We start from the raw sequence: 17,337 nt of genomic DNA on the forward strand, positions 1-17,337 counted from the left end.
CCTGGCACCACCTCCTGTGGGGCCATCAGCCGGGTCCAGCAGCCCCCAGGAGCTCAGTGAGGGAGGGTCAACTCCACATCCTGCTCCAGGTGTGGAGACGGCTCAGACTCCTGCCAGGCTGTGACAGCGCAGGGGCTGCCAATCAACCTTTGAGGAGAAGGAACTGAGGGATTGGTGGGAACCAAAGGTTACAGATTTGTCCGTGGGTCTAATGAACTGCTTGTTATAAAAACAGCCCTTATTGCGTCGTTCCGGGAGAGACAAAAGGAGAGGGAGACCAGAGGTGCAAGGCCGGGCTGGGGTTCCCAGCTCTCACCCCCAAGGCCATGAACAAGGATACCTGGTCCTTACTCCTCCAGCAAAGTCACCCCTGGATCTCTCTTGCCTGTTATTTATAGAGGCATATGGCAGAGTGGTGGCTAACAGTGCACAAGGAAGGGCTTGGGAGCCGCATAGGACCCTGTGACCCAGGAAAAGTCAGTTTCCATGAGCACATTTTCTCTTCTGTAAGACTGAAATTAGCAATATTTACCTATGGAGCCTAGTGGTTAAGATGCCAGAGTCCCGGATGGGAGCCTGTGTTGGCTCCAGCTCCTGGCTCAGGCTTCCTCAGTGCTTCTGCGGGGCCAGCAGAGGTGATGGTTCTGGTGATTGCTGCCGCCCGCGGGGGACAGCGGGGATGCTGTTTCTGGCTCTCCGCGTTTAGGGAGTGAACCCGCCGACGGGAGATCTCTCTGCCTCTCAAATAAATACACACAAAAAGGTATTCCCCTTGCAGGGTCCTCAGGAAGTGGTGTACGTTCAGACACCGTTCTGAGAAAACGGGGTGACTAGCGAGAGGTCTAAAACGTGCCTGCTTGCTGTGGTTGAAGAATAATGCTGAGAGGCAGCGGCTCTGCCCTCCGCCGCCTTCAACTTTTCCCGCGTGGATCGCGGGAGCAGCAGGCTCCCGGGAAAGCGCCCAAATCGCGCCAGGGCCAGGGAGGATTCTGTCTCCGGGTGCTCATACAAGCTGTTTTCAGATTCGGCTGTCATTCCTCCCAACCTCCTCCCTAACCCCGTCCTTGTCCTTCAGTTTTATTCCGGAACCCGATTTTCTGAAGTCGGACCCGTTTAAGCTCTCACGCGCATAATCAGAGAGCGTGCTTGATCGCAAAGGCCTCTTCCAAGTCTCCCATTTGTCCACCACCCGCAGGCATTCGCACAGCGGAGAAGTAGGGCGGGGAACCTGGAGGAGGGAAGGCCGGGGGGCGGGGCGGACTGTGTGCTTTTCTCAATGAACGCCGAGGCCTCTGCAGATTTGCATAGGAGCCGGCCTCGCTGCGCCATTGGCTGGCGGGTGCGGGCGGGGCGGGGCGGGCCTGCGCGGGCCGGGCCGCGGCGCGGAGTTGGCGCGCGAGCCCCGCCCCCTCCCGGCGCGCGCTCGCGGCTCGGCCAGCTGCGAGTGGCGGGCGCCCGGGCAGATGCGATCCAGCGGCTCAGGGGGCGGCAGCGGCCGTAGCAGCTGGCACTTCCCGCCGCCGCGGTCCGGAGTGTCGCGGAGCACCGAGGCGCCTTCTGGCTGCCCTCTGGTCTCCTACCCCACGCCGCGGGCGCGGCCGAGGGGCGAGCAGAGGGCAGCGAAGCTTGGGGCTCTCCTGCCCTGAATGCTTTTCCCTTGGCTGCTGCCGCCGGGGCCGCTCCGGTGCCTGCGAACTCCGCGCAGCCAAGGCGCAAGCGAGAGCGCGGGTGCTGCAAACTTGCTAGGCGGCGGCTGAGCCCCGCTCCGCAGCGGGGGCGCCGGGGCCAGCGCTTAACAAGTTCTGCGGGCAGCGCACGGCAAAGGCTTCCTGCGGCCGAGGGTCGCCTGGCCACGCGCTAGGAAGCAGCCCCCGCCCTCAACGTCGGCCAGTCTGCGCAGAGGAGCTCAGGGTCTGGGGCGCCGCCGGGAACGCAGGAGGCGGCCAGGACAGCGGCACCCTCTCGGAGCCGCTGTTCCCAGCCTGTGAAGTTGCGGACTGGAGGCCGCCCGAGAGCCGACCGACCCCGGCTCCGGCCGTGCGGGCAGCCTGGGACGGTACCCTTCGCCGCCAACTCAGCCGTCGGAGCTGCTGGAGCTCTGGGGCGCGGCGAGCAGGGGGCATAGGGTCCCTGCTGTTGAGCCCCGCGTGCTTCGGAATCTCTGAACTCGCCCCAGACGCCCAGCTGCGATTCACCCAGGCCCCTGTTCGCCTGCTTGCAGTCGGGGGAAAGCAGGAGAATCCCCAGAGGTCAGGTGGAAGGAGCCCTTCAGGACCTAGTACTGCGTGGGAAGAAGGGAAGGGCGAGCTGGGCCCTCGAGTGGGGGAGAGGAGCACTCAGCCCTCCGGCGGGATGCGAGCCATCGGGCTCCTGTGGCTGCTACCGCCGCTGCTCTCGGCGGCCGCTTCTAGCTCCGGGGCCGCGGTCGGCCAGCGCGCGGGCTCTCCGGCCGTGGGTCCACCTCTGCAGCCCCGGGAGCCGCTCAGCTACTCGCGCCTACAGAGGAAGAGCCTGGCGGTGGACTTCGTCGTGCCCTCGCTCTTCCGCGTCTACGCCCGAGACCTGCTGCTGCCGCCGCCGTCGCCTCCGCCGTCCCCCCCGGAGCCAAGGGCTGGCCAGGCGGAGGAGCACGGCTCGCTGGCCCTTGACTGCGCCCCGCTGCTCAGGCTGCTGGGACCGCCGCCTGGGGTGTCCTGGGCGCCCGCGTCCCCGACGCTGTCCAGGGTGCTGAAGGGCGGCTCTGTGCGCAAGCTCCGGCGCGCCAAGCAGCTGGTGCTGGAGCTGAGCGAGGAGGCGATCCTGGAGGGCTGCCTGGGACCTCCCGAGGAGGCGGCCGCCGGGCTGCTCCAGTTCAACCTCAGCGAGCTGTTCAGCTGGTGGATTCGCCACGGCGAGGGGCGGCTGAGAGTCCGTCTGATGCCCGAGAAAAAGGCGTCGGAAGGGGGCCGAGAGGGAAGGCTGTCTGCGGCCATCCGCGCCTCCCAGCCACGCCTTCTCTTCCAGATCCTCGGCGCCGGTAAGCAGCTCCCGCCGAGCTTGTCGGGGGCGAGGGGAGGGGGGGGGGTTGGAGTTCTAGTCACATCCGTGTACAGCCAGTATTAACCAGCCCCCACCTCGGCCCCCTTTCCAAACCTCAGCTTCTGGTTCTCAGCCGCCTTCCTCCTTCCCGGGGCCTCCCTCCCCAGTCAGGTTGTGTTTTCTTATTTCCTCCTGAGTGCAGTCACTCCATAAAGAGCTCTTTAACAACCAAGTTGGGAGAAAAGTTTCCTGTTCCTGGTGAACTGCCGCCTTCTACCACTTATACACGGCCCCTGCCAAAATTGGGTGCCCTTCCTCCTGGGACTCTGGGGTTATTGCAATGCCCCTGTTACTTCTAAGTTCTAACTTTGCTGTAGACTAAACATCACTTCCCTTCTTCCTTCCCCTCATTCCTCTTCCTGGCAGTTGGGGAATCTGGTACATGTTCTCTGGGAATATAGAGATCCCCATCATTTTGCTGAATCCCATGCCCCCTCCCCAGGGCATCTCTACCCCCAACTGTTGGCTTGCCCAGGTCCTGCCTCTTTATTAATTCATTCTGCCACCCATTCCTACCTCTCAGACTCTGATTCTTCCTCTGGGATGGGGTTGGGAGAGCCCCCAGAGGAACTCAAGAGCAGGGGATGAGAGGGTGGTGTGGAGAGGAAGGAAAGTTGCCAGGATGTTCATGCCATGGGGAAGTCACTGTCCAGCCAGGGAGAGTCAATAACTGGTGTCCCTGCCTTCCTTCTCCCCCTCCCCTTTCCCCTCTGATGTCTGCAGCAGCCGCACTCTGTGATAAGGTGAGAGTCTCTGGCAGGCCTGCTTCTCTGCAGATCTCTCTGCTGGAGACTCCTGAAATAAGGTTTCAGTTTCTTTTATTCCCTCATTTCTTCCCACATTCATTGTGGTGTGTGTGTGTGTGTGTGTGTGTGTGTGTAGGCACTTATTTCTAACTCTTTCCAGAGAATCCTTTGACTGTAAAACCAGATGGTTTTGAATGGATGTTTCTCTTGTATGACTACTTGTGAATAAAATATACAGTGTAAAATGAATGAAAAAAGCACAGAAAAGAAGTCGTGCTTTTTTAAAGCCTACACTAATTCCATTGAGCATACCCAGCTTATTTTCTATCACTCTCATCGTCAAAAATAAATGAAGTTCTTATGCTTCACTGGTTACTATGTCTGATATTAATTGGATGGAAAGCATGGGGAAAAAGCCTATTGTAGAGCTACAAGTATCTCTCATGGCTGTCCCAACATGCATATATTCCCCTACACCGAGTTCTCTTGAGTAATGGGGAAATTCAAAGCTGGAGCTTCCTAGTCATTGCACAGAAAACATATGGGTATGGAATCCCCAAGGAAAACAGTGTGGGTGTGTATCTCAGCATTAGCATGAGTGGCATTGGTGCCTAAAATGACCCCTTGTGTTCAATGCTGGAATTTATTCAGTCCATATTAACAGTCAGAATCTGATGAGTTTGGTGGTTGCCTTCTGTGAACTGAGATGGGAGATGGATATGGTTGTCCCACCGCAGATACTTTTGTAAAGAACAGCTGGGCTTTAATGTCATCTTGGCTTCTGTTGTTTATCCATGCAGCATTCTATTTCCGTGCTCAATGTTTATGTAGTGAATATAAAAGTGATTTGTTTGGAAATGTGTATTTTCTACCACATTCACATCTATGAGCACCTCTGGGGCTTCCCCATCACCTGTTCTTAAAAACTATAGCTCCCCCTGGTCTGTATGAACTGTTGCTGGATATTGGTGACAGGCAAAAGAGATCTCTTGTGTAACTGCAAATTTGTACACTGTAAACAGGCAGGTTTCATGAAGCTGTTAGTGAATGTCTCTGAATGTTCTATGCTTGATGTGTTTGGAGAATGTACTCCAGTTCAGCTTTAGATAAGGAATTGAAGCTTCTGTGGGTTGTGGGTAGTGTAGCTTCATGTTCTCCAACAGCTGCTCTGGCCGTAGGGAAGTTTTGTGCACATCCCAAGTCCTCCCTCGGCAGCACAGCCCATTTGGCAGCTGGACCAAGTCCTTCTGCATCATTTGACATATCTAGCAACAAGGGTCTCAGAAAGAGCCAGGCTTCTGCCATTAAAAAACTAGAAATTTTGGCCAGGCATTTATCAGCAAGATTGGGATCAAATGATTATTGATGGGATCAAATAAGACACTAAGTGTAATTGGATGAGCTCGCTATGACCTCCAGAGAGGCAGCTTATTGAAAAGCACTTGGGGCCTTGTGGTGATCACACTTGGAACAGGATGGTCTTTCCTGTCTCTGTGGACATATGCTGGCTGCAGTTAGGCAGCTGGCCATGCAGGACTAGCTTCTTACCTTACCACTGCCTCCTCCATCTAATTCAGATAGTCTCCACTGCAGGTCTCTCATGGAGTGGAAACACCCTGCTATATCATGTTCCATATTTGGTGCAACATGTATCATTGTGGTTCCACTTATTTTCTTGTATGAAAATTCAAGCTTACGTTCTGCCTTCTGGATTGATTTTGCTATTCATCATGTTTGGAGAAATGTTTTTTTTTTCTTTTTATATAGGCTTTGATTTATAGAAAGGGCATTTGACTCTTTGACACAGGCTCTTCAATTATACAAAGGGAAAAAGGCACATCTCAGCTTACTTATTCTTGCTTCTACCAGAATGACCAGCAGACTGGGCTAGAGGAGCACCATCATGCTGGTGGGGTTTTTTATGTGCAGGGGAAACGAAGGGATTGTTGTTCTGCCACCCCTTCTTATGAGAGGCCTGGAGCAGCCCATGTGTCTCAAACAGAAGATATCTTCCTAAGTCTGAGTAGGACCCTGGTGAGGGAATGGTAAAAATGGAAAAGAAGCCACTTAAAACAAAGTGAAACCTTTGTATTACTGTGGTTTAGGCTGTCTGCGAGGACAAAGGGATGTCTGTGATGCCTTGTAATGCATGGCATGCTTATGTTTTTGTGTATTGTTGTGAATTCATGAGTGGGGTCAGCCTTTCAAAGCATGGGGCAATTCCCCAGATCACCCGTTCATGGAGGAGGGCAGTTGCTGTGGCTGGTGATATGCCATCCTAGGACAGCCCAAGTTGCAGAAAGGGTGCGTTTTTGGAGACTGCCACACTGCCCACATCTTCAGTTTGTGCCATGGAGATGTAAACATTTTGAGATCTGCTCCTGGCACCCCCAAGGCTGAGATCTATAGAATGATAACTTATGGGATAGAGAGGGTCCTGTTTTCTTGCATACACACCTTCCCCATTCCAGTAAGGGGGATACATGACCTGGGACCTTGAGTGTGTCACAGAGAGGCCTGAACAATGTCGAGTAGATTATCCAGTGCAATCCCCCTGACCCTTGAACTTGCATGTGTGTCAGGCCCTTCTCATTTCATTTGTGGAGAGAGGAAACTGGAGCTCCCAGAAGGGATATCAGTTATTGGAGGTGAATTGGGAGAGTTGGAACCAGTCCAGAGAAGAGCAGAGAGCTGATTTAAGAGTTGAAGGAACTGATTTATGATGAAAGATGAAAAGAATTAAATATATTTGGCTGGGCTAAGTAGTGATGAAGGAAAAGCCATGGTAACAATCTGCAAATCTCTGGAGAGGGAGTGTGGCAGTGAAGGAGTGGAGTTATTTAGTGTGGCCCGTGGAAGTAATAGGATGAGACTTGCAGAAGGAAACTTCAGGTTCGATATCAAGGATCCTTATTTTTCTGAAATTGATAGTCCTCTGACTATGGGATGCAATTCCAACAGAGCAGGGAGTCAGGTGAGATGTGGGGCAGACAAGCCGCAGCATTCATAATTAATTGGTTCTGTATTTTCAGATGTTGAGAAGCCACAACAGGCTTAGAGCCAGGATGGGGAATGGCAGCAGGAATGTATCTCTTGGTATCTAATTCGTGAGAGCCTTTGGGCAATAGTGTTTCTGGGGGAAAAGAAAAGAATTGCATAAATGTCTTTGAAGTTGGTAGGAAGCACTTAGAAGATGATTATTAGAAACTATTTTGAAATTATTGGGTTTATTCTTTTCTATAACTAGACCAAACACAGAGTATTTCTCTGGGGTACAATCTGGATATCCAATGAGGGCAGGCACACTCAGAAGAGAATGATATATTCAAGATGTGTGTGTGTGTGTGTGTGTGTGTGTGTGTCTGTGTCATGGCATGATCAACAAAGAAGATGACCTGGACCTTGAGAAGATTAGATCAATTCTAGAAGATTAGATCAATTCTAGATTTGGTGAATTCTGACTGGCCACTTGAAAACCCTTTGAAATGTTGAGGGGGAATATATATATATATATATATGAGATGAGTTTCATCCAAGTTCAATTCAATATTTCACAAATTTATAAAAGAGAGAGAAAACCCATGAGAGGTTTGGGTGTGGGAGGAGAATATTGCAGTAATAGCAATGGATACCTTTATAAGGAAGCTGGTCTGCTGAAGGTCCAGAGGGTCTGGCCTGTGCATGGGAAAAGAAGAGAGAAGGCTGGGTCAGCAGGAGCTACAGCACACTGCCGCTTTTGGGTTTACTGCCTGATAACCTCACTTTATTGGAATTTGCCCAGCCTGACCCATAAAAGAAATCTTGCCTCCCTTTACAACATTAGTAATGTCCAGTTGAATGGGACCTTATAATTTATAAATCATTTTTCCATTTATTATTTTTTAATCAATTCTACAGTAGCAAGTACTTGCTTTACTTTATAAATGGAGCTGCTGGAATCCAGACATTGGGGAACATTTTTTCAAGGTCATACAGATGCAAAGTTGTAGACCTGGAAAGTTTCATATATGTGTTCAGAGGTTATGACATGACAGATGCTGTGGTAGTTACTGACTAGAACCATGATTATCCTTGCCTTCAAGTCAAAACTTATTCCACACTAGGGAATCATCTGAAGGTGCCGGTTATGAATATCCAAGCTGGGCAAATAGATGAAAAGTTTTACATCATCCTTGCTATAAGGTCATGCAACAGATATTTGATGGACAATATCTATGCTTTAGAAAAGTTCTTTAAAATATTTTTATCAGAAAAATGAGTATTAATAAGAGTTTCTAAGTGCTTATCAGTGATAGTATTCAAGATGTTGTAAGGGAGATTAAATTAGATGGTACATGTAAATCCTGAACGCAGAATCTGATGTGCTCCATCAATATGATGGCTTCTTTCTTGATGCCATAGCACTATAGCGTTTGGTCATGCAGGTTGCACCCTCTGCAGCTATAAGGGATGCATATATATTTTAGTCTATCTGAGAAGGGAAATGGAGGTGTGGAATTTACTTCATTTCCACCAGCCTTTATCCTCTTGTAGGTCTTTTGATCTTGGATTCAGCCTGGAGAGTCAAGCAGAGTGTTCACAATCCAGCTCATTGTTTTCTACAGGAAGGAGCCAAGCCTTAACCTATGAAAGTAAGAATTCTAATATTGGGGGAGAACAAGATGGAGATGTTACAGAAAAGTAGTTTTTAGATGGTGGATCCTCCTTTTTTTTCTTTTTGAAGGAAAGTTGGCATTTATTTGTAAAGTGCAGAGCAAAGAGTTGGGCAGGTATTGCTTAACTCCCAGGCTCCCAGAGGTGGTTAGGAGTAAGGTTCTTCTTCTTCTTCTTGTTTTTTTAGTTTTTATTTAATGAACTCATTTTTTCATAGATACAATTTTAGGAATATGGTGGTTCCCTCCCCCACACCCGCCTCCCCCCCCAGGTCCCATCCCACCTCCCTCTCCCTCTCCCATCTCCTTCTTCACTATGGTTCATTTTAGTATGACTTTATATATGGAGGACCAACTCCATGCTAAGCATAGACTTAAACAATTTTCACCCACGCACACACACAACATATAGAGTACAGTTTGGGGAGAAAATTGGCTGTTGATTCTCATATTACAATTCATTAGGGACAGAGGTCCTACACGGGGAGCAAGTGCACAGTGACTACTGTTGGTCCTTTAGCAGTTAACACTCTTTTATGGACGTCAGTGAGACTGTGGATCTTTCTTAACTGACAGACATCTGTCCAGTTCAGGCCCTTCCACCCCAGAGAGATGCTGGACCATTGGCCACTTAGAGTAATGCTTTTAAGATTTACCTGTGTTGCTGTATGGGTCAGTTGTTTCTTTTTATTGCTGAAAAGAATTCCATTATATGCAAGTACAACAATTTGTGTACCCAGTAACCAGTTGGTAGACATTTTCAGTTGAGTCTCTCTGGAAGAAAGCTCCTGTGCACAATTTGTGTACAAATAGTTTTAAGGATCTGTGTTGTCGATTCTTTTAATCCATTATAGAATTGATGAAGTATATGGTGAATGTGTATTTGCTTCACTTTAGAAAAAAACTTTTTCAAAGTGGTTGTATCTCTTTACATTTCAACCAGTAATGTATGTAAGTACCATTTGTTCTGTTCATACATTCCAGAGAATATCTGATATTGTCAACATATGGTGTTATCTTCCTGAGATTTTTTAAATTTACACTTCTATTTTATTGAATGTCTAATACTGCATAGGAAAATCACCCCAAAAGTTAGTGGCTCAACATAGGAATTGATTGTCTTTCATTGTTTGTATAAGCTAGGAATTTGGAAACAGCTTGTCTGGGTGATTTTGCTGAGTCTGTTATGAGCTTGCAGTCAGATAGCAGACAAGGCTGAAGACATTAAAAGCTTGGCTGAGGCTGCAGGATGCACTTACAAGGTGTGACAAGTGGGGATGGCCAGCAATCTGGTGCTGGCCACTGGTGGAAGGCCTCGGTTCTCCTACAGGGAGTCCTCTCCCCAAGGCTCTTTCAATGTCTCATGATATGCTTCCTGGCATCCCTCAGACAGAGCATCTATTGAGAGCATGGTATGGTCTTTCTTCTTTGTTTTGTAGATGTGATGAATTTTATTGCCTAGATTTCAAATATTGAAGTAGTGCTACATTGCTGGATAAATCCCACATGAGCATTAGCTATTATTCTTTCCACATATTGCTGGTCAGTTCTTTAATATTTTAGTGAGGATTTCTGCATTTAAGTTCATGAAGATTATTGGTCTGTACATTTCCTTTTTTGCCTGGCTTTAGGGCCCAGAAAATAAAACAAAATGGGCAATTTTTTCTTCACTTGTCCTTTTTTCTGGAAGAGAATTGGAAATTTTTGCTTCTGGAATCTTTGTAAAGTAGAATTTACCATTTTGGCCTAGTGTACGTGTTTTTTGTTGAATGGTTTTCAGTTATTAATTATATTTATTTAATAATGATTGTGGGATTGTGTGTTATATGTTTCTTTTTGAGTGCACTTTAGAAGGCTGTATCTTTTAAGGAATTGGTTCATTTCATCAAAGTTGTATGCTAATGGAAGTTAAGTTGCTCATAATATTCTCTTGCTGTTTTATGTCTGTAGGGTCAGTAGTCATTTCCCTCTTTCATAGTTTATATTGTTGATTTGTATCATTTCCATTTTTTCTTTGTGGTCATTCTGGCCATAAGTTGACCAATTTTATTGACATTTTTAAAAGTGCCAGTGTCTGGTGATGTTTTCCTCAATTATTTTTCTTTTTCAGTTTCATTGATTGCTACTCTTACTTTATTATCTTTCCTTCATTTCTTTTGTCTTAGATTTAAGTTGCTCTTCTGTTCCTAGTTTTTAAAGGTGCAAATTTTAGATCATTGAGACTCTTCTTATTTTCTAATATAAGCACATATAATACTATAAATTTCCTGTAACAACTATATTTCATTATATTGTATTTTTATTTTCATTCACTTTAAAGTATTTTCTAATTTTCCTTTTGGGTTTCCTCTTTGACCCATGGTTTATTTGTAAGTGTGTTGTTGTATTTTCAAACATATTGGGGTTTTTAAAGTTATCTTTCTTTCATGTATTTCTAGTGTATTTTGATATGCCATGAGAACATACTTGGTTTGATTTCATTTATTTAACATTCGCTAAAGTTTGTTTTATGGTCTATCTTATTGAATATCCCTTGTGCCTTTAAAAGTGCATGCATTCTGCTGTTGTTGGGTGGAGTGTTCAATTAGTGTCAGTTTGGTTAATTTGATTAATAGCATGGTTCAGATCTTTTGTATCCTTACTGATTTCCTGTCTTTCATATGGATTACAAACAGAGAAGTGCAAGTGTGTCTAAGTTTCTGTTTGTCTCTTTCTCTTTGTGTATTTTGAAGCTGTCTTATTACACACACACACATTTAGGTCTTATTGATGATCTGACTCTTCACATGATTCAATATTACTTCTTATCCCATGTGACATTCTTAACTTGAAGTTTACTTAGCATGATATTAATATAGCGACTCTAGCTCTTTACGTTAGTGCTTACATGGCATATTTGTTTAATTATTTTACATTTAATCTATTTAGATTGAGTTTTTTGAAGAAAGTATATGGTAGTATCATGTGTTTTTTTATTTTTTTTATTTTTTTATTTTTTTTTTTATTTATTTTTTTTGACAGGCAGAGTGGACAGTGAGAGAGAGAGAGACAGAGAGAAAGGTCTTCCTTTGCCGTTGGTTCACCCTCCAGTGGCCGCCGCGGCCGGCGCGCTGTGGCCGGCGCACTGCGCTGATCCGATGGCAGGAGCCAGGAGCCAGGAGCCAGGTGCTTTTCCTGGTCTCCCATGGGGTGCAGGGCCCAAGCACCTGGGCCATCCTCCACTGCCTTCCCGGGCCACAGCAGAGAGCTGGCCCGGAAGAGGGGCAACCGGGACAGAATCCGGCGCCCCAACCGGGACTAGAACCCGGTGTGCCGGCGCCGCCAGGCGGAGGATTAGCCCAGTGAGCCGCGGCGCCGGCCAGTATCATGTGTTTTTAAAAACAATCTGCTTTTTACTTGATATGGAAAGGGTGCTTGTGCTTAATGTTATAATGAATTTGTTTATATGTATGTCTATTGTTTATTTGTCCTCCTGTTTTTTGTTCTACTCTTGTCGTTTTACTGAAATTTTGGGGGTTATTTGAATAGGCTTTTAATATATATATATATATATGTATACACACACACATATATAATAGCATATAGTTTATATTTTACCTTCACATTCTATCTAAAGTTATTTTACCATTTCAGGTAAAACATAGAAGTCTTAAAACCTTTTGTCACTTTACTCTTTTTTAAAAAATTTATTTATTTATTTATTTTTATGTATTTGAAAGGCAGAGCAACAGAGAGAGTGGGGCAGAGGGAGGAGAGAGAGAAAGCCAGAATTTGTAGCTGCTGGTTTACTCCCCAAATGACCACAACAGCTGGATATGGACCAGGCTGAAGCCAGGAGCCAGGAACTCCATCCACGTCTCCCACATGGGTGGCATGGAACCAACTACTTGGTTCATCTTCCATTGCCTTCCCAAGCGCATTAGTAGGAAGCTGAATCTGAAGTAAGGTAGCTGAGACTCAAATCGGTGTTCCTATGGAGGTTGCTGGCATTGAAAGTGGCTGCTTCAACGGAAGAAAGACCTTTCTCTCTGTCTCTCTTTCTCACTGTCTAACTCTGTCTGTCATATAAAAAAAAAGTGGTTGCTTAACCCACTGCACCACAACACTGGACCCTGGTCCCTTTACTCTTGTCTCTTCTGCCATCTTGTCAAATATAGTATATCTACGTAATTAAAATCTCTGCTAGTTTTTGTAATTCTTTTTGTTTCCAAAGTCATACATGTTTTAAATGTCCTAGGAGAAAAATGATCTTTTATATTTACCCACATGTACCATTTCTCTTGCTCTTCCTTCTTTCCAAAAGTTCCATTTTCCCGTTTTTTTTTTTTTCATTTTCCTTAAGCCTAAGGAACTCCTTTTATGATTCTTTTAGAATGAGATTACTGATAACAGATTCTCTTAGTTTTTTCTTTATCCAAGAATGTCTTTATTTTGTCTTATTTCTGAGGGATATTTTTCCTGGGCACAGATTTCTGGATTGACAGTTCTTTTCTTTCTACACATATGTGTGTTGTTCTTCTGTCCTTTGTAATTTCTGATGTGCTGTCTGCTGTTACGCTGTTGATCCCATTTACATTTGCTTTCAAGATTTTTCTTATTCTTTGATTTTCCAGAAACTTTATTAGAATGGATCTGTGCATGTCTTTATCTGATTTTATTCTGTTTGAATGTTTTTGAGATTCTTGAATCTGTATCAGATTTGGGGATATTTTAGACTTTGTTTCATTTTTTATCGACTTTTTCTTCCTCTTCCTCCACCACCTCCTCTTCTTATTCTTCCTCCTCTTGTCCTTCTCCAACTCTTCCTTGTCCTCCTTCAACTTTATCTATATTTCCTCCACTGAGACTTCTCTTAGAGTACCAGCAGAACTCGTATGCACTTGAGGCACCACTAATTTTTTTCCATTTTTTTCTCTTTGTCTGAAAATTGGGCAATCTCTATGATCAGTCTCCAAATTTATTGCCCTTTTCCACTGTTATCGCCATTACTATAATTATTTATTTTTGATAATGTGTTTTTTCAGTTTAAATTTTCTGATTTTAAAAACAATTTCTTCTTCTCTCCTGAGAACTGTCTTTGCATCCTTCGTCCCTAGTGTTTACTTTTACCTCCTGGAACACAGTTACAGTAGCTTCTTTAAAGTCTTTGATAATTTCAGCATCTGCAACATCTTGTTACTGGCGTCTGTTCATACTGTTTGTCCTTAGGAACTGATCACTTTCTTATTTTTGTTCCATGTTGGTAACTTTAGATTGTAGGCTGGAAATTTTGAATATTATGTTCTGTGGTTTGAGACTTCGGTATGGTTTAAGCCTTCGTTTTGTTCTTAGAGCCCTTATTTTGATGCTTTGAGTCTGTCCCACATGTGCCACACAGAGGTGAATTGGAACTCTGAGCCAATTTCTCACAGGGGTGGGGAACCATTTTTCTGCCAAAGGCCATTTGCATATTTATAACATAATTTGCAGGCCATGTAAAGTTGTCATATAGATTTATTGAATTTCAAGTCCCAGCTGTGGTTACTTTGGCGGAGCCAGACCAAATGACTTTATAGGCCTTATATGAACCCCAGGTCACTGAACATTCTCCCCCTGATAGAGAATCCTTTTCCATCTGTCTTCTCTTTAGGATTCTCCTTAAACTCAGGCTTCCTGCAATGAGGCTTGCCCTTGCAAATTACCATTGCCCGTGTCTTCACCATCTTTTTTTCCCCCTTTCTTTCTTTTTTAAAGTCAGAGTTACAGAGAGAGAGAGAGAGAGAGAGAGAGAGAGATATGTCTCCTATCTCTTGGTTAACTCTCCAGATGGCAAAAACAGCCAGGGCTGGGCCAGGCCAAAGCCAGGAACTAGGAGCTTCTTCCAGGTCTACCATGTGAGTGATAGGGGCCTAGGCACTTGGGCCATCCTCTGCTGCTTTTCCCAGGCTATGAGCAGGGAGCTGCATCAGAAGTGGAGTATCCAGGACATGAATCAGTACATATATGGGATGCTGGCATTTCAGACAGTGGTTTTACCTACCATATCACACTGCTGGCCCCTGACCTCATCATAAAGACAAAACAAAACAGGGGTTTCCTCCATATTTTTAGTCTACACATCCCCCTTCTCAGTCTCCTGGCTTGAAAGATGTGGTTTCTATCGAGATTTCTAGTAAGAGTTTTGGTTGCTGACATACTGGTGAACCCTCAGCCTGATGAGATGAAAAGGAAGAAGAAACAAACAAACAGACTTCCTTCCACACTCATTGAGTTATAAGACTCCCTTCCCTGGCCTTTTGGCCAGAAAGGAAAGGGTTTTTCTGGGCATTTAACTGTCCATGGCATCCCCGCAGCTTTGGTGAGTGCTTGCATTTGGCTCAGATGGAATACTACACAGTGGTTAAAAAAAAGAAAATCCTGTCTTTTGCAACAAAATGGATGGAACTGTAAACCATTATATTTATTGAAATAAGCCAGTCCCCGAAAGACAAATACCATATGTTTTACCTGATATGTGGTAACTTATTAATAGAGTACCTAAAAGGTAATTTATAGGAGTGAAATTTCACTCCTATAAATTGTGATTTTTAGATTCTGTGATTGTTTACAGCCCTTGTCTCCTCTGGTTTTTTGTTGTTGTTGTTATTTTTCCTTCTTCTTCTTCTTCATACTATCTGCTGAACTCTTTACTTAGTGTAGGGTTGATCTTAAAGTATCACTATATTCTTGAATCTGTATATATGAAATACATGAAAGTTGTATACCTTAGATAAAATTTTTTAAAAAAGAAAAAACACCTCCAACTGGCTTGCTTCTCCAAGTTTATACTATCTTTCTTAATATTCCTAGTTTTATCTACTTTTCAGTTTCTAGTAGCCATTTTTTTTTTGTATTTTGTCCAGAGTTTTAGATTACAAACAGCAAGATAACAGGATCTAGTGGATTTAATTCCATCTTGGCTACATTGGCAGTCCCTCCTTCCTTTGCTGCATCAAAGTTTCCATCCATGCATTTTTTTTTCAAAATATGCATTTTCCAAGAACTTTCGAAAGATCCACCCTTGAATGGATTTCAAAGATTTTTGAATGAAAATAAATTTATCAGCCAGCGCCTCAGCTCAATAGGCTAATCCTCCGCCTGAGGCCGGTTCTGTTCCAGTTGGTCCTCTTCAAGGCTAGCTCTCTTCTGTGGCCCGGGAAGGCAGTGGAGGATGGCCCAAGTCCTTGGACCCTGCACCCACATGGGAGACCAGGAGAAGCACCTGGCTCCTGGCTTCAGATCAGTGTGGTGCGCCAGCCGCAGCGCACCAGCCACAGCGGCAATTGGGGGGTGAACCAACGGAAAAGGAAGACCTTTCTCTCTGTTTCTCTCTCTCACTGTCCACTCTGCCTGTCCAAAAATTTTTTTAAAAAATTATCTTTTAATTACATTTCCCATGAACTTCTTGAAGTACCCTTGAAGGTCACATTTTTCTGGTTCTTTGCATATCTGGTAATTTTGTATGGGGTATTGTACATTTTAAGTATTACATTATTGAATATGTAGATTTTGTTGTCTTCTTTTAAAGATTGTAAAATTTTATTTGACAGTTAGTGTGCTTGTCTATCAAATTGATATGTTCAAGGACTATTATCAAGCTTTGTAAGAGGGAATTTGGGGAAGCCTTTATCCTATGGTTAGTTTAGGTTTATTATTAAGGTTTGGCCTGTCTGGAGTCTCCACTGAATGATTCAGATGATTCAGATGTTCAGTGAGGTCTCCCCACTCTGATTATTAAGCTACCCCTGTGTGTGCTATAGAAGGTCACGTACAGACTCTGCTCAGTCTTGTGGAATCCCACCTATGGATGCACAACTTGGTATTCAGCCAATGATTCAAGGTATCCCCTATGCAATTTTATGGCAGATTGTCTCTCTCCCTCTCTTTCTCTCTCCCTCTCTTCTTCTCCCCCCACCCCCTTTTTCTCTGGTTCACTCCCTGGAAATTCAAGCTTTTTTTTTTTTTTTTTTGACAGGCAGAGTTAGAGAGAGAGACAGAGAGAAAGGTCTTCCTTCCATTGGTTCACCCCCAAATGGCTGCTACAGCCGGCGCACTGCACAGATCCGAAGCCAGGAGCCAGGTGCTTCCTCCTGGTCTCCCATGCAGGTGCAGGGCCCAAGCACCTGGGCCATCCTCCGCTGCCCTCCTGGGCCACAGCAGAGAGCTGGCCTGGAAGAGGAGCAACTGGGACAGAATCCGGCGCCCCAACCGGGACTAGAACCCGGTGTGCTGGCGCTGCAGGTGGAGGATTAGCCTAGTGAGCCACGGCACCTGCCCAATTCAAGCTTCTTTAGTATCCCAGCCCTCACTTTGTTATCTCTGGTCAGTGAGACCATCTCACTCTATTTGGGTCCCTCCTTCCTGTGTTAGAGTCTGGTATAGGCCTCCAGGCAAAATTCCGGGCATTGCTAGGTTCCAGCACATTTGCTTCTGGTTCTCTTAAGGATTACAGTCCCATGCTGCTGATTATCCAATGACTGAAAATGGTTTTTCTCACATATTTTGTCCAGATTTATAGCTATTTGTGGCAAAAGAGCTAATCTGGTGCTAGTTACTCCTTTGTGGCTGGGAACCTGTATGATGGATTTTGAGATCATGATCATATTGGCCTGTTCCTGAGATTCCATATTGAACTGTATAGGAGGTGCCTACCAAAAAAGAATAAGACAAGGTAATCGGCCGGCGCCGTGGCTCAATAGGCTAATCCTCCACCTAGCGGCGCTGGCACACCGGGTTCTAGTCCCGGTTGGGGCACCAGATTCTTTCCCGGTTGCCTCTCTTCCAGGCCAGCTCTCTGCTGTGGCCCGGGAAGGCAGTGGAGGATGGCCCAAGTGCTTGGGCCC

General features: G+C 45.5%; 1 protein-coding gene across 2 annotated transcripts in view; it reads left to right on the forward strand.

Moving 5' to 3' along the window:
• Nucleotides 1-1,449: 1,449 nt before the first annotated feature.
• The window catches only part of ALK (ALK receptor tyrosine kinase), a 774,540-nt gene continuing 758,652 nt past the window's right edge, over nt 1,450-17,337 (forward strand). For both annotated transcript variants that reach the window (XR_016229509.1, XM_051843042.3), the window contains exon 1: nt 1,450-3,016. Coding sequence is in view for 1 of the 2 variants with exons in the window: in XM_051843042.3 (XP_051699002.1) it covers nt 2,353-3,016 (664 nt within the window). In the remaining variant the exon portion in view is untranslated. The remainder of the gene's footprint in view (nt 3,017-17,337) is intronic.

This window comes from Oryctolagus cuniculus, chromosome 2, assembly GCF_051225735.1.
Source record: "Oryctolagus cuniculus isolate XC-2025 breed Fujian yellow rabbit chromosome 2, ASM5122573v1, whole genome shotgun sequence".
In the NCBI taxonomy this organism is placed as follows: Eukaryota; Metazoa; Chordata; class Mammalia; order Lagomorpha; family Leporidae; genus Oryctolagus; species Oryctolagus cuniculus.